Source organism: Parasteatoda tepidariorum, chromosome 2, assembly GCF_982258835.1.
Source record: "Parasteatoda tepidariorum strain Cologne lab strain chromosome 2, Ptep-v5.0, whole genome shotgun sequence".
Classification (NCBI taxonomy): Eukaryota; Metazoa; Arthropoda; class Arachnida; order Araneae; family Theridiidae; genus Parasteatoda; species Parasteatoda tepidariorum.
In genome coordinates this window covers 46,528,436-46,541,288 of record NC_141756.1, presented here as the reverse complement: position 1 = coordinate 46,541,288, position 12,853 = coordinate 46,528,436, and the positions used below count along the sequence as shown (strand labels likewise).

At 29.8% G+C, this 12,853-nt stretch overlaps 1 protein-coding gene across 1 annotated transcript in view; it reads left to right on the top strand.

The window, feature by feature from the left end:
* Positions 1 to 610: 610 nt before the first annotated feature.
* LOC107442825 (glyoxylate reductase/hydroxypyruvate reductase) overlaps positions 611 to 12,853 on the top strand; it is a 29,340-nt gene continuing 17,097 nt past the window's right edge. Inside the window, exons 1-3 of the mRNA XM_016056481.5 lie at positions 611 to 789; positions 4,164 to 4,294; positions 10,444 to 10,516. Coding sequence (XP_015911967.1) covers positions 719 to 789; positions 4,164 to 4,294; positions 10,444 to 10,516 — 275 coding nt within the window. The 5' untranslated portion in view covers positions 611 to 718. The remainder of the gene's footprint in view (positions 790 to 4,163; positions 4,295 to 10,443; positions 10,517 to 12,853) is intronic.

Here is a 12,853-nt window from a genome sequence, read left to right as displayed (position 1 = left end):
ACAAGATCCTATCTTCAGAAGCACAAAACGAAGTGGTAAAAAAGAACTTTTTATTCAAAATAATATGCCTTGAATTTTCTAACCTACTTATTTCAAAGTTCCGATTTTGACTTTTAAAATTGCCGGTTCAACTTTTAAAATTCTTCATCTTAGGTAAATCGTGGCATTTGTCGATTCAAAAGGCTCGACACACGCGTACGCGTAGCGTCGCTTACAAGTATCCTATTAAATCTGATTTAAATCACATGGTTAGGCATAATAACTTCATATCTTCTCAAGCTGAAAGTATCCAAATGAAGGTAATGATTGATAAAATTAATTAATAATTTATGAAAATGGCCATTAAAAATTCTTTTCAACTACAATGACTAGAATAAAAATTGCCATACCAGCAGAATAAAAATTACTATTAACTACTAGCAGAATAAAAATTACCATTCTTAAAAATGAAACGATGTATCTCCTCTCATGTGTTTTCAAATAATGTTAAAAAATACTATATGCTGAGCAGTACAATTATTTCTTTTCTCTAGAGTTTAAATAAAGTTTTAATGAATCAGCATAAGCAGTTGACTATTTTTGATACCTTTTTTATTTCATCGAACGAATCATTTTCATAAAACCATTGGATATAAATAAAAGTCTTAACGTTCAAAAATCCAATTTTAAAAATAAATTTTGATATTAATGCGTTTTGCTTGCAGATTAAATTTTAAGAATGTCAAAGCCAAAAATATTAATTACTAGGCCTGATATTCCCCCTGGGGCAATTGAAAAATTGAAAGAAAAGTAAGTAAAATCAAATGGTTTGTTTCCTTTTGAATTAAATTTAAATTTTAAATAGTTTTATGATGGTTTTTGAGATTGATTTAAAAAAATGTAAAAGCTACCAGAGTGTAATTTGTTAAAATATAAATACTCTCTTTATTGCTTTTTTTTACCTTTTTTGTTGTGTATAAATTGACAAAACGTAATTTTCTGAATAAATAAAATTCATATTTTACCATCATGTAAAAGTAAGATATATTTTTAAGTAAATAAAAATAACCATATTAATAAAAACTTAAACATCAGCATAAAATGCTTTATAAGATTGCCGATTAAAATTTTAATAAAACTCTTTAATTATGTACTCGTTTTGTCCCACCCACACTTAAAATTAAGGAATTGGAGTCTATAAAGGACTTAAAAATGGACTCGATTTAAAAAAATAATATAAAATATCATGAACCTTAAACTCAAAGAAAAACTATGTCCTGTATTTAATGTTAGAAAAAATAATAATAATGTTAACCTTAATTTTACCTTAGTTGCGAAATGAAATTTACGAAGCATCTAAATTTATCTTATATTAATGCTTAATTATTAAATTAAGCATTTATCTAAATTATTGTGATAATATTAACATTATCACACCAAGTTAGATTAGTTTACCGATTAAAATGCTACAAACATAAAACATGCTACAAACATAAAACAAACACAAACATAAAACATTATTGCATATTTTGGTTAAGAAATTAATGTTACTGGCTATTGGTCAAATGGGTGAACCCAATAAACCCTCAACTATGTTTCTTTCCCTAGGGTTGTTGGTCTACCTCTGCGTTTCCACCAGGGAGTGGTAGCCTACTTTAATTACACAAAAATCTGGCATTCAATAATAATGAAATCTTTTAAAATTAAAATCTGAATGAATCATAGCTCTTAAAGTAACTTTTAATTCTTTAATTGTATATATATATATAAAAGAAAAAAAAACAGAATTGAAAATAATAATTCTTACGGAAACTTTTTTTAAAAAAAAGAAGCTAGATACACAAAAAAAAGCTTAAATATTTATTTCAAAAAAATTCATTAGGCATCAGGTTAAGGGCAAGTAGGTAACTATACTATGTCTGGTCAACCTTAATTGAGAGGGTGCATCGTAATACATATATGTAGGAGAGAATTTCGTTTAATATTAATCATTTTAAAATGCTCAAACTTAAAAAGCACCATCGGAGTAGTAGTAGTTCAATTCTTTATTTAATTAATAATAATTTCTTTTTAGTATAATTTCTTTGTAGCTCTAAGTATATATTTTAATAAATTTTTTTTCGATTTTTAATACTAAAAATAAGGGATCAAATATAATTAAATACATTCATTAAATGGCGAATGCGGAAGGCTACGGACGGAGGCTACAATCGATACCTCCTTTTGCTTCTTTCAAAATTTACAGATCTATTGAGGGCAGGGCCTGATTATCACCCAGGCCCAATAGGCATGGACCTAAGGCCCACAATTCCTGAGGGGCCTCAAAAATTAGTACAGGTTGGCTAGCTTTGTGTTGGTTTAAGTACTAAATAAAATATAATTATAGCTTATAATAAAAAATAATTCAGCTAATCAGTTACTTTTAGCAAAAGTCGCTGATTTCAATTGTTTGAGGCCACCTAACTATTTTTATTTTGATATATCATTGTTTTGCTGCCTTATATTTTGTTTAATTTATAGATACATAAACTTTTTTCTTAGAAAAATAATCTTCAATTGTCTGCTTTTAAAATTTCTTAGAATGATTCTCTTGAATCATGCAGTTCAATAGATTCTTTCTTATTTTTAGGACTACTCTTCAGTAATTTAATTTCAAAAATGTCTTGTAAGGGGCCCGGAAAATTTGGTGGGCTTTGGGCCTGAATTTGTCTTGATCGGCCCTGCGTGAGGGTGTCGAACCTAATTATCTGCTAAATTGAGGCATTTGTTAATACCACGATTCAGTAATATCCCAACTACCACTGCAATGAGCTTGGCGACATTTTTCGACAAAGCAATTTCTTGAGACGTGATGATATAACTCATAACTATTAAATAAAAAGTCCACATCGTGCCACGAGTTGAACAAAAGATTAGTACCTGTGGTTAATAGTTTAAGCAAATCTTTATTCATATTTTTTTTAATTTATAAATAACAGTTGCTAACTTAGATTTTTAAAATTAACATTATTTAAAAATTTCTTTAGATATGTAAATTCTTAAATTAAATTTCATAAACCAGTAATCAAAGAAGATTAATATCAGTAACAATGTTCTCTCTTATTTCGTTCAATTTATTATTAAAAAGGAATGCCCCAAATATTTTTGATTTCAACACATTTCCTTGATAATGATTCCGGTTTTCACTTATACTCAGAGCAAAATGAGGCCTTTATGAGGAAAATATTCAAGTTTTAACTTTAAGTTCAGTTAACAGTTAATTCAGCTATGTCACAAACTGAACAGTTTACTATAGTTGTCCACTATGGTAATCTCAGAACGCACGGTCTGAAACGGGAATAGTCAACAACTCTTATCACAATTGGGTACTCGCACTTCAGAAGAAGATGAAGGATACCCACACAAGTGATCAATGACGTCAGCGCCAACTGATCATTTATAAGCAAAATGACGTGTTTAAGTTCATTTTCTCGACATAAGTTGGAATGTTAATTAACATGAAATTAATCAACATGGGGTTAATTAAATACAACACCGTATCGCACATCGAATTTCTTGAAATATAATTCGTCTACGTCTTTTACTTAACTTAGATTTATTATTTATTTACGTATTTCATTGTAACCGTGACATATTTTTGTTTTGTGTACGTGGCAACTTCGATGCATCATTAGTTTGTTTATGTTCTACTTGGCTTCGTGCCTGTTTTTGTGTAAAGTTAGAAATATATAGTGAAAGAATTGAAATCTTAGGAAAAGAATCTTTGTGTAAGAATATAGAATGTGTCACTTAAGAGAATTGATACTTGTTGGGCTTGACTTATTCGAAATGGAATGGAAAGAGCAGTTGCTAACGTAAACAAATGCCACGTTTCAACAGCCAATTAAGATCGAGATACCTACACTACATCACTTGCATGCACCCATTTAGAGCGTTAAAGGCGATTATTAAAATATAGATAGCAGATTGAGTGAGTCGAAAGCTGATGATAAAATGCCTAGTTAGGAAAAATAAAATATTAAAAAAGAAAACTTTTTACCGCAAGTCACACGTGACTGTATAGACTACGGGTGTAATATAGTCGTTTTAGTTACGTTTTCTTTTTTTTATTCTCATTTTTTTACATTAATTTGTTGAAAAATATTTAAGAAACAAACTGCCTAATAAATGACTTGAATCTATAGATGTGACGTTGATGTATATGGTGAAGAAAAACCGATCTCGAAAGAAGAGCTTTTGAAGAAAATTCCTGGGAAAGACGGTCTGCTTTGCATGTTAACTGATCCTATTGATAGAGGTGTAATTGAGGCAGCAGGTACCGCTTATTTTTACTAATTTCAAAATTTGTCTTCCTTCAAATATAATAAATTATAAGTGCAGATATTTATAGATGTGATAAATTATTAAACTATGGTGCATATTCTGATAACTAATTAACAATTGATACGATTACATTAATGTGTACCCAATTTCAACAAAAATTCTTGGCTTAAGATGTGATAAAAAATATCAAAATTTATAAGTCACTTCATCTAGAAGAAAATTGTTGTAATGAATTCCAATCCGTTTTATCTATTCTGTTACTTAAAATTATCAGCTTGAATTAGAAAATGGATTAGTGAAAAAAAGCGTTTAAATTTTACATACCAACGCTTCAATAATTTAAATGAGTGTTACGGCAATCGTGCCGTTTTCCTTGGCATTAATGAGTACTTCGTTATAAGTTACCCATGATTACGCATATACCAAAAATTACCTTTGAAATATATCTATTGGATAAATGCCTACTGCCTCCGGCATCATTGTTCTGGATACTTTATGCCGAGAAACGATTTTCAACTATGGTACTGGTGAGAGCACTATTGCTTTGCACTTATATGTCAGAAATCGCCTTTCAAATGAAGGCTGAAATCTAATAAGCCATTATTCTAATTTTATTAAATAAATATTTTCTTTAACTACGTGACAGCAAAACGCAGATTTAAGATTCAAAAATACCTGATTAAATAATGCAGCTATATAATCTAAACCTATATAATCTAAACATGAATGATTTTAACCAAATGTATATGTAGACGTCTGGTCAAAACTAAGAATGGATCTAAGCTGAGCATTGCATTTCTTTCTCAAGCTATAACCATACATCTCCTAGGAGAGAGAAGGCCTACGCTCGGGTTACCATAAACGATAAATCCGATCACTTAGTAGTTCGAACGTAGTGACATCTTTCGTATTTCCCCCACTGCACAGTTTTGTAACCTGAATGTAAGTATATCTTACTTATTTCTCCCACTGTGCAATTTCTGCTCCTTATGTAGATCTACTAAATTGATCCATACAAGGGCCTTCTCTCTTCTAGGAGGTTTTGTCATAGCTCCGTAAAATAATATAGCATTAAGTTTTGTGAAAAATAAGAAAAAGATTGAAACCATTTTGATAACAAGAGATGCATCTTTTTGGCTTTAAACCATCGCTTGGTATTCCTTATACTGGTATTTTTTTAAGTTAAGGGCCAATCTCTGCCTGATATTTCATACACTGATGTTTTTTAGGTGTAGTCTACCTCTACAAATATACAATTCTAATTCAATAGGATATAAGACATGTTAACTCGATTCTATGTTGAGGTACCTTCTGATAGATGAAGGTTGGCATTGTCGATATTACACTACCCCACATTGGTGACCCGGTCGTGATGTGAATATGCCTACCTTGGCAGAAGCTCCCACTTTGAAATAAACACCCCTATCTTAACAGTAACGCCCACTTCTACTTGATGAGCAGTTGACTTGCTACTTGTGAATGCGACATTATCCACCTCCTGGCGCCGTTGCTACTCAATCCAAATTACACACAACATCGGCCTGTATACACTCGACTGCTCACGGCAACATAGGAGAGACCACGACCGTGAACTTAATACAGCTCTCACGATCAGCACTCAAAACTTCGGTGATCTTAATACAGCTCTCCCGGCTTCTCACAAAACAGCAATGAATCAATTAGTGATATCCATTCCTCGAATTCTATCACAAATACAATTCTGGTGGGGGAGTACTGTAGTGTATCTACCACTACAAATATACAATTCCAATTCATTAGGATATAATGGCTATATCACACGAGAGAAAATATGTGCAACTGCAAGTGTAACTGCAAGTGTAAGTGCAACTGTAAGTGAAATTTCTCCAAAAATTGCTCGTGTGATATAGAAATCACGGTTGCACGAAATATCTGCAACCGTTCAGGCAATTTCTTTCATGAACCAATCAGATCGTTTGCTTTTTATGACGTTTCAATTTTATGTGATGACATATACAAATGTAAATAAAAATGGCGGCGACGTTAGGAAGAGGATGATCGGATGAAATTTTTTTATAGATGAGACGGAACAAGTTTTTAGTTTAATAATAACATTTCCTTTAAAATGAAAGCATTAAAAATACTTTCGCACTATGAGATGACCATCTCAAAGCAGTTGATGTACTACCATAACAGGAACCTGCACACGATTTTAGTATCGGTAAGTATAGTACATTATTTTTGCGATAAATTTTCTTTTAAAATATTTATTTATTTTAAGCTAATAAAATTAAAACTTATTATAATTTGTTCCGATCAAAGTTTTAATTACTTTAAATAGAAATAATTTCTATTTTTATATATGTAAAGAATTATACTGGCGAAAAGCTTTACTTTGAAATATTCGCCAAGAAACTCGCCAAACTTTGTTTCAGTATTATAACATAAAATATAATAATGATTATATTTCTTTATTTTTAAATTTTAAACTTTATTACTGTTGATTGTAAAAGCATGTGTCCGATTATTTGAAAGTTTTATAATTATTAGTGAAATAATTATTTTATTCTTCCCTAAGAATTCTTTTAATTTTTGAAAATCTCATTTTAAAACAAGTTAGAAAATATGTGTGGTAAATATTTACCTTGTTTCTCACAATGTTACCCCATTTTCCAGTAATTATTGAAAAGTATTACTAGAAAGGTAGTATATTATATATAAAAAGTAATTACTAAAAATGCAAATTCCCAATCTCCTTGTCTGTTTCTACATTCATCCCTTCTTTTTTTTTTTTGTGTATGATGATTTGCATAATATTTTGTTTATAATTATTCAAAGTTAACTAATGATACTTTACTTTTTATTTATACTTCACATTTATCTCTTGATACTTAGCTTTTCTATAATGACAGTAAGTATGCAAGTGTACCTTACTAATTTTTCAATATACTTACATTTTTAAGAGTCTTTGTTTATAAATACGATTTATTTTTCTTGAAACAAATTTCAATCCAAACATAAAAACTACAAAACTAAACGCACCTGCCATATTTCATTAGTGTATAGAATAATCTTAGAACTATAATCAAAATATCTGTCAAACTTAAAATAAGTTTAAAAGGGATACCTAAGGACTTAAATGATTTCAAATTAATGGCATTTAATCTTCCTTATTCTAATAATGTGTTGGTAAAATTTTATCATGAAAGTGATTTCTTTCTTTTATTTCAGATATTTCGCATAATCCTGTAAGGTTTATCTGGTAAAGAAGGAAAGAGATGTAATACTGTTTTTATGGAAGAAATTAAAAAATAAGAAATAAAAATGAATAATGTTCTAAATGTTTCACTTGACGATAAATGTTTTATTTTTTAAATTGATTCTTGTATTATTTAAAATGCAAAACAAAACACGTAAAGGGCTATAACAAAATAATATGATACATTAAAAGTATGTTCTTAATAAAATATTGTTTTTTTTTATAGTTATAAATAAATTTTAATTTATATACTGTATATTACAATAAATTTGTCCCAAAATAAATCCTATAATTTTTAATTAAATTATCTTATACCAATAATGAATGATATAAATTTTACAATAATAAAATGTAAGTATGACATTGAAAATCCTCTTATATTTAAAAAACAATTTTACTAAGAAAGTGGAAAAAATAATTTTTATAAAAGTGATATTCCTGATATGCAATGTGTAAATGAATAAAATTGATGATCCCTTCATGTAATGTAAATTAATTTGATGAAAATAAAATTCTGAGACATTGTAGTATAGACAAGTCTGACATTATTTATTATGTATTTTTTAGACTGAATTTAAAAAATAGAATTGATTTGATAGATCTAATAGTTTTGATGTTATAAATATTTTATGAGTGAAAGGTAATTCAAAAATTTATATTTCATACATTAAACCATCATTTCTTCTACAGAATTATTTCAAAGGACTATGTTTTTGAATTAAGCTTAAAAAATAAATTTGAAGAAATGCCTTACTTGATTAGATAGCAATCAATGTCAGTTGCATAAAGTGGTATAAGTCATAAAATTGTCCTTTCTACACATTAAACTTTTTATAAATTTTCGAATTGTTAAACTATTAAATCAGACAGCTTGTTTTTATTCTCATTCGATTTAGTGTTTACATAGATAATGATACCGCACTTGCCTAGCTAGCATGTTACATAGTAAATATATATAAATAAACTATGCTTTTACAGGGTGCGGAGCCAAATCTTTCAACAAAAAATAAGCAACTTTTAAGAACATTTTAGGCACTCAAAAAATATTTTAAAGCTCTAGGTAAATTGACAAAATGCAAAATAATTCTCAGACTTTACATGATCATGATAAAATAACTAGAATTTGACAAAGAACTGTTTTCTTGATTATATTAGCCATTAAAAAAATGATCAAGAGATTTTTCGGTTCAATTTCAGAGAGTGGAAAATAAAGCCTGAAATTGAGAATATCTTGCAAAATACAACATGAGAGAGCAAGAATCTCACCGAACTCAGCTCCCTAGACGCACATGCGGACTCGCAAGTATTTCACCAAACCTGTAAAATGATTGGCGTTTTCATACGCTATGGACTGACGGTACGCTGAAATTGATCATGGTTGAATGAATTCTGCTGTTGTTGTTAATTTACGTCGCACTAGAGCTGCACAATGGGCTATTGGCGACGGTCTGGGAAACATCCCGGAGGATGATCCGAAGACATGCCATCACAATTTTGATCCTCTGCGGAGGGGATGGCACCCCCGCCTCGGTAGCCCGACGACCTGCGAGCGAAGTTGAGCACTTTGCGGCAGCACAGTTTAACGAGGACCCATACCGCACACCCTCGGTCCCTACGCAGACTGATCCAAGTGGTCACCCACCCGCACACTGACCATAGCCAGTGATGCTTGACTTCGGTGATCTGCTGGGAACCGTGTCTTAACGATCAGTCCAGTGCGGGACGAATGAATTCTGAAAACGTGAAATAGAAAAATGGGAAAAGTACGTTTTTACATAATATGTGGCAAAAATCGACATTCCTTTTCATAAATCTCTTTTTCGAAAAAAGAAAATAAGGCACTTTTTAAAAACACTTATTAAGAAAAGCACCTTTAAGGGCCTTTAAAAAATGAAAATCAAAAATAAGCACCTTTAAGCACTTTTTAAAAACGCTACGCTCCATGTTTTATACCTTAGTCACTCAAATCAAGATAAAAAAAAATCGTCAAAATTCTAGATAGTATTTAAGTCCATCCCCCTTTCACCCCCTTATCTTTTTAGGGACGCAGCATGAAATTCAATGATATCTTAATATTATCTCATATTGTGAGGTAGAAATCATAATCCTTTTTATACTATGCTACTTCACTAATGGGGAAATAAAGTTTTCAGAATTTTAATTTCCTGCTGAAGAAAAGACTTAACACAAATACAAATGTAAAAAATTAAATCAAAATCAATCAATATTCTACAGCGTCTGTGATTTCTTTTTCCTCCCTTTACGAACATCGTTCAGAAACTATGATATAATAAAATATGATAAAATAAAAAATGAGCCAAAAGTAAAGATAAATAACAAAATATGGTAACCCAATTACATGCAACCGTTCAGGCAATTAAGCAACCCTTTCGGCAACTCCGAACGGAGGAATTTCACTTACAGTTGCACTTACACTTGCAGTTACACTTGCAGTTGCACATATTTTTCTCTCGTGTGATAGAGGCATAAGACATGTTAACTTGATTCCACGTTGAGGTACCTTTTGATAGATAAAGGTGGGCATTGTCGATATTACATTACTCCACAAAGGTTAATAGCCACATATACGTGCCCGGTACAGAACTACCGATTCGCTGTCAAATTTAATGCGAATCCTAATCCTGTTGTATATCACGATTTTGGCATTTGTGGTTTTGTGCATCTGATATTCATATGTGTATTGAAAATCATTTATTAAAAATACGTTCACAATTTTCTGGGGTAGAATTTGGCATTAGTTCAGAGGAAATATGTCGTGCGGCATGTATATTGATTTTCAAGCTTATTTCTTGTAAACTTGAAAACATCAGTTACGACATAAAATCATTAAGAACCACAGGTACATAAATATAATTTAACTTTGCATTTTATTCTTATTTTAGGTCCATCTTTGAAAGTGATTGCTACCATGTCAGTTGGTTTTGAACACATAGACTTAAAAGAGTGCAAAACTAGGTACTAAATTTATATATAATTGGCCAAAATAAGATCTTTTAGATAGATTTTATTGAAACCACATCATCAGGAAGCTAAATAATTAGAGTTTCTCCAAACAGTTTTAAAATCTAAATGTTTTTTTTATTTTGCTGTTTAAATCATGTAATTAAGTCCAATTTTTAAAAAAAAATTCAATAATCGATTAAAAAAATACTATGCTCAATAAAATTAATCAGTGTTTTTCAATCATCGAAATACTTTAAATTAAAAACACAAATGATATTATTTCACGTTAAAAAAGAAGAAAGGAAGTAAGAAAAATGGCATTTATAAGCCAATGATAATTCGGGTTAGCCTTTATTGACTAGACAATATGGGCATTGTAGAAGTAACGCTCTATATTCTTCAGAATGTGTGTTCAAGATTATAAAACATAATTTATGAAGTACTTTTAATTAAATGAGAGTATTAATATCCAGTATTCACTGTCAAACTACTCAGTATTGATTGTTATGAAACGTATTTTGTTTAAACACTTAATGTATATATTTGTTAAAAAAAATTATTTATTATGTTAAAGCAAGAAAAATAATATTTAAAACACACTTTTAAAAGAGACAATAGTGACCGAGGCAGAAGTGACTAAGTATTAAAATTATAGTATACTATCTAAATCTAGTTAGGCATAATAGCCGTTTCATGCGTTTTTTTTTTAAATTAGCTCTTAGAAGAGGATTATTTATTGTAAAATATAAATTAATTTGTAAGGAAAATTAAATTTAGTAGGTGATAGTGGAGAAGATTAACAAAAATATTCGTTGTCTTTAAAGGGATGCAAATCTTTAACCTTTAGTCGGAAAATAATTTATCATATTTCGCCTGATATAAAAGATAAAGAATCATACAAATTATTCATTCATATTTGATTCCGTTTGTGGCTTTTTAGTGGCTAATTTAATAATAATTGTAGTAAGGAACAGTTGTGACAGGTCAACAAAGAGACAGTGTGTTTCTGTTGGATTGTGAAAGTTTAAAAAGGATGATCAAAAATATCGTATACATTTCTAATAACCATTACATTTAACAACAAAAATATGCATTATATTTTTGTTAACATGCACTTGTTTTGCAATTACATAAAAGATTTATTTTTAGTATATAGATGTAAGGTTAGAGACAGGGGACAGAAGTGACATTTTACACACTTAATTTGAGTTGATAGTCTTTATAATTATGATTTGATAAATTTAATGCTTTTTAAAAAGTGTAACTGGTTATAAATTCAGTAGTTCTTTTAGAAAAGGAAAACCTTTGTTGGAAAAATAAATTGAGTAAAGGACACAAGTGTCACATTTTCAAGGGAATGGACAAGATTCCGATCTAAATAATGACCAACGATTTGAAAAAACAATTAAATTAAAAGCTGAATTGAAAATTGAAAGAGGTTTATTGGGTTCTGCCAGATAATTCATGTTAGTTACGCAGTTGGTCAACAGTTTTTCATTGAGACTGGAATAGCTATGAAACAACGTTTTCTGATGTATAATCAGATCATTCCAAATAAAATATTTGTTCAGGTATTTGCTAGTTTTTGGCCTCAGTCTGCGCTTTGTTGTTGTTGCGAAAGTTGGTCATTTTAAAAACACTATAAAAAAAAATTTATCATATAGAAGTGCCATATGAAGTGAAAAACTAAGTAACTAATTTTAAAAACTAATGATTTTATTGTATAACCGTTGTTGAACAGCCCACCCAATTTTAAGTTTACGACTACCATAATGTTCAACCCGTAGCCTTATGATTTTGAACCCAATCCAGAAGACAAGGGAACAGTACCGTCTTTACGCATGGGCATGACCTGGGCAGTGCCCTGGGGCCCCAAATACTTAGGGAGCTCTTGAGAATCTTACTTTCGAAAAATTATATTTTAAAAAGAAAGAAGAAATGCATTGTTTTATAAATTTTGAAAGAAATATATTCTATTGAATAAATCTAATGATTGAAATATATTCGATTGGATAAATCTATTCTAATGAGTGAGTAATTATTTTTATAATACATTAATTATATTATGTAAGTACAGTAACAATGAATTACGCAAGTATCAAAGCAAAAGAAAATTATTTCATGTCTCATGATTTTAAATACAGATTGATGATTAGTTTAATGTTGATGCTGTTTAATGCAGATTGATGATTAGTTTAATGCTGATTTAAACCAATGTGGCTTAAGCCGTATACATGTAAACCAAATGGGTTTTTTTTTTTAAAAATCTTTCAATTAATAAAAAAAAATTTCTTTATACAAACACTTTTAATTTGACAAAATGCTCATATTTCCTTTTTTACTTTGTAG